This window comes from Galeopterus variegatus, unplaced genomic scaffold (genome assembly GCF_000696425.1).
Source record: "Galeopterus variegatus unplaced genomic scaffold, G_variegatus-3.0.2 Scaffold10085, whole genome shotgun sequence".
Lineage (NCBI taxonomy): Eukaryota > Metazoa > Chordata > Mammalia > Dermoptera > Cynocephalidae > Galeopterus > Galeopterus variegatus.
The window spans coordinates 17,905-21,170 of record NW_007736196.1 but is presented as its reverse complement, the minus strand read 5'-3'; the positions used below and the strand labels follow the sequence as shown (position 1 = coordinate 21,170).

The 3,266-nt window shown below is 44.4% G+C and overlaps 1 protein-coding gene across 1 annotated transcript in view; it reads left to right on the top strand.

Annotated features, from left to right (window-relative positions):
- LOC103609784 (HEAT repeat-containing protein 2-like) overlaps positions 1–3,266 on the top strand; it is a 14,115-nt gene that overhangs the window by 9,703 nt on the left and 1,146 nt on the right. The window contains exon 3 of the mRNA XM_008594071.1: positions 2,817–2,941. Within this exon, the coding sequence (XP_008592293.1) occupies positions 2,817–2,941 (125 nt within the window). The remainder of the gene's footprint in view (positions 1–2,816; positions 2,942–3,266) is intronic.

Sequence of the window (3,266 nt, the reverse complement as noted above, 5' to 3'; positions counted from 1 at the left end):
TTTTGTGACCGGTAAGGGGATCGCAACCCTTGGCTTGGTGTTGCCCGCACCGCGCTCAGCCCGTGAGCACACCGGCCATCCTTATATAGGATCCGAACCCGCGGCGGGAGCGCTGCTGTGCTCCCAAGCGCTGCACTCTCCCGAGTGCGCCACGGGGCCGGCCCTTAACGATTATTTCATTGAAAAATTTTCAGATTGAAAAAATTAAAATGTTACAGATTCAGTTGAAGCCCCTTTTCCTAATTCTTTAATTGAATTTGAATGTTATATTTCAAACAAAATTTGATATGTTATTAAAAAATTTTATTGGTACTATTTTTAAATTGTATTTTAAAGAGGGAGGCTTACTGAAAATGATGTGAGATGCTTAAAATTTGAGGCCTTTGGTCAGCATGGGTGGATGTAGAGTAAAGTGCTGTAAAAAGTGTTATGCATGATGCAGTTATTGAAAATCAGATGCTGGGTAGAGAGATCTCCACCACCGCCCCCCTGCCACCACCCTGCCACCCCCAAATCTAAAGTCTATGAAATGCTGAAGCTCGAGGGATCTCTCCTACAAAGGAGTATGCCTAATAGCTGCTTTGATTCTTTGTGAAATAGAGAGCATCAGTCAGTCGATGATGTGTTGTTAGCATCTGCTGAGAGCTAGGACATATCAGTAAATAGTTTCTTTATAAAGAACTAGACATTTTCATCATTCTTGATTTAAAAAAAAATTTAAACTAAAAAATTCCAAATTAAGGGAGAATGGAAGGGCTGGCTGGTTAGCTCACTTGGTTGGAGCGAGGTATTGTTACACCAAGGCAGGGGTTCAGATCCCCGTACCAGCCAGAGCTGCCAACCCCCCCACCCCCCAAAATGTAAACAAAAAGACAAGCAGTCAGAATAACTAGAGTTTACCCATGAAAACAAAAAACCTTTTATAGAGTGTGGTGCTGATAACATCAGGGTCAAGGGTTTGGATCCCTGTACTGGCCAGCTGCCCCCCAAAAAAGGGGCGAAGGCAAATGGAAAAAAATTTTTTCATGTTCATGTGCTGTTTAAATGTAGAGGTTTTTTTTTTACCTTTGTCCTTATGTGTCTGTTTGATTTAATAGATTGTGTTGAGTATGGTATTCTCCAGCCCAACAACCCATGACCCACAAACCTGACTCATGAGTAAATAATTTCTAATCAGTTCGTTTTGATTTTTTAAAAAATTGAAGTATTTTCTGCTTAAACAAACTGTTACATGGCAAGTCAGTATTTGGTGCTGTTTTTCTCGTGTGAACTAAAAGAAAAGGGAGAATTTGTCTCATACTAACTGGAATTTGAAGGTTTCTTATTTACTAACTAGAGGCTGATAGAAAAGAGAGAGCAGCCTAGGAGACTTCGGAGTGGCCCCAAAACCTACCCCGCCCACTATCCTCGTGCACAAGGTAGGACATCTGAAGTCTCCTTTCTACTGTGGGACCCTCCAGACATCCAGAAAGTGCAGGATCCCAGAGCATGCAGATGTCAGGGACAGGAAAGCAGCAAGGCCAGTTCCGGCAAGTTCAAACTTCTTCCTTACTGTTGGCCCAAGGCAGGTTTTTGTTACAGAGCTCTCTGAAGACTGTGCTCAAACCTTGCCAGTGTGGTCCAGCCGTGCCCAAATATTCTCTGAATTCCTGTCTGTCACTCCAAAAAGGCCCTGCTCATTCTTAGGCGTGTTTTGGCACCAGCTGAGTTTACAGTATTGATTTTTTAGTGCATGGCCTTTGACCAACGGGCTTTCTAGCATTATTGGTGTATGGTCCTGGCTGAGCTTCAAGTTTGCCGCTTGTCTCAAATAGCTTTGTAATAAATATGACCATAAGTTGATGCCTTCTAGCTGTATGAAATTCTAAGGCATCTTTGTTCTCAGCAGTCTTGGAATCCCACATAGCATCATGCAGGAAGATGACAAAGAAAGATTGTTCCGTGGTAATTCTATGATCAGGTAGTGGAGTTGGTATGGGGCTGATTTTGGAATTCTGTTCATTGTTATCTAGCTACTTGGATAGTTGAGGAATATCTTTTTTTTCAGAACTTTATTTGTATTCTGGTTGCTAGTAATGCTCCTCATGTTAGTTAATAACTACCCTGGTTTTTAAAAATAATTTGTTATTTTAAAATAGTTTAAGACTCACAAGAAGTTACAAAAATTGTACAGAGTTCCTGTGGCCCTTCACCTGGGGCCATCTTCTGTCCACTGCTGTGCAGGGATGGGAGTCAGAGGAGTGAAGGATTGCTGAGCTCCCACCAGGTACAGGCACTTTCAGGCACTCCCCTGGCATTCACTTGTTTAGCCCTCGTGGGAACCCAGTGACTGTCCTGTTATTTTTTCTCATTTTCCAGATGGAAATGAGCTGTCCCCACAAGGCAAGGGGCCGGCCATTTGTAGTGTTGAACAGGGAGAGGGTGTTGTCTGTGCTCCAGAGCTCTGGGGATCAGGTTAAGGTTGCCTTCAGCCGAACCACTTCTTTACCTGGTTCCTTCCTGGACTCATCCCGCTTCCCTCCCTTGATAAATTAAGGGGCGCCTGAGGTTCCGTCTCCCCATCTACGGCTCTGCTCTTTCAGAGCTATACTGGGGCACCTGGTGCGATTTTAAGCTAGTCTCTTCCCCTGGTGGTAGGCAAGGTAGGTAGAGACCTGCGTGTAACCTTTTCAAACAGCCAGCAGCAGAACTGGGGGGCACCCTGGGAAAGCCACCAGGGAAGAGGTCCACGTGGAAGACTAGGAGCTGCCTGTCACATTCACCCCGAGTGTGTTCTTTGCCTGGCATGATGTCTTTTTCTTTTCTTCTACACACAGGTGCGACAGGCGGTGACCTCCGTGGTGGGGGGCTGGCTGCTGAGCCTACGGGACCGCTACTCCTTTTTTCACAAGCTCATCCCTTTGTTGCTGAGCAGCCTCGATGACGAGATTCCTGAAGTCATGTAAGTGGCCGTGGTTCTGAGGAGAGACTGAGACCTTTTGTTTCCAGATGCTGGGAGTCAGGCAGCTAATTATAGCCTACCCTTGGGCCTCTTGACGTAGGCGTGTCTTTGGTTGACAACAGTAGATTCATTTGTTTTCTGGTTTATCAGGCACTTGCTTTTCCTAAATTGTCATTTACAGCAATGATTGCTTCTCTTATTTTCAGAATTTCTCATAGAAACCTGCCCTTGTCCCCATATTCTAGGTGTTATGAGATTGTGTGGCATCCAGAAGGTCTCTGTAACTTTTAAAATATTATTTTGCATCTTTTTAACATTTTGATTG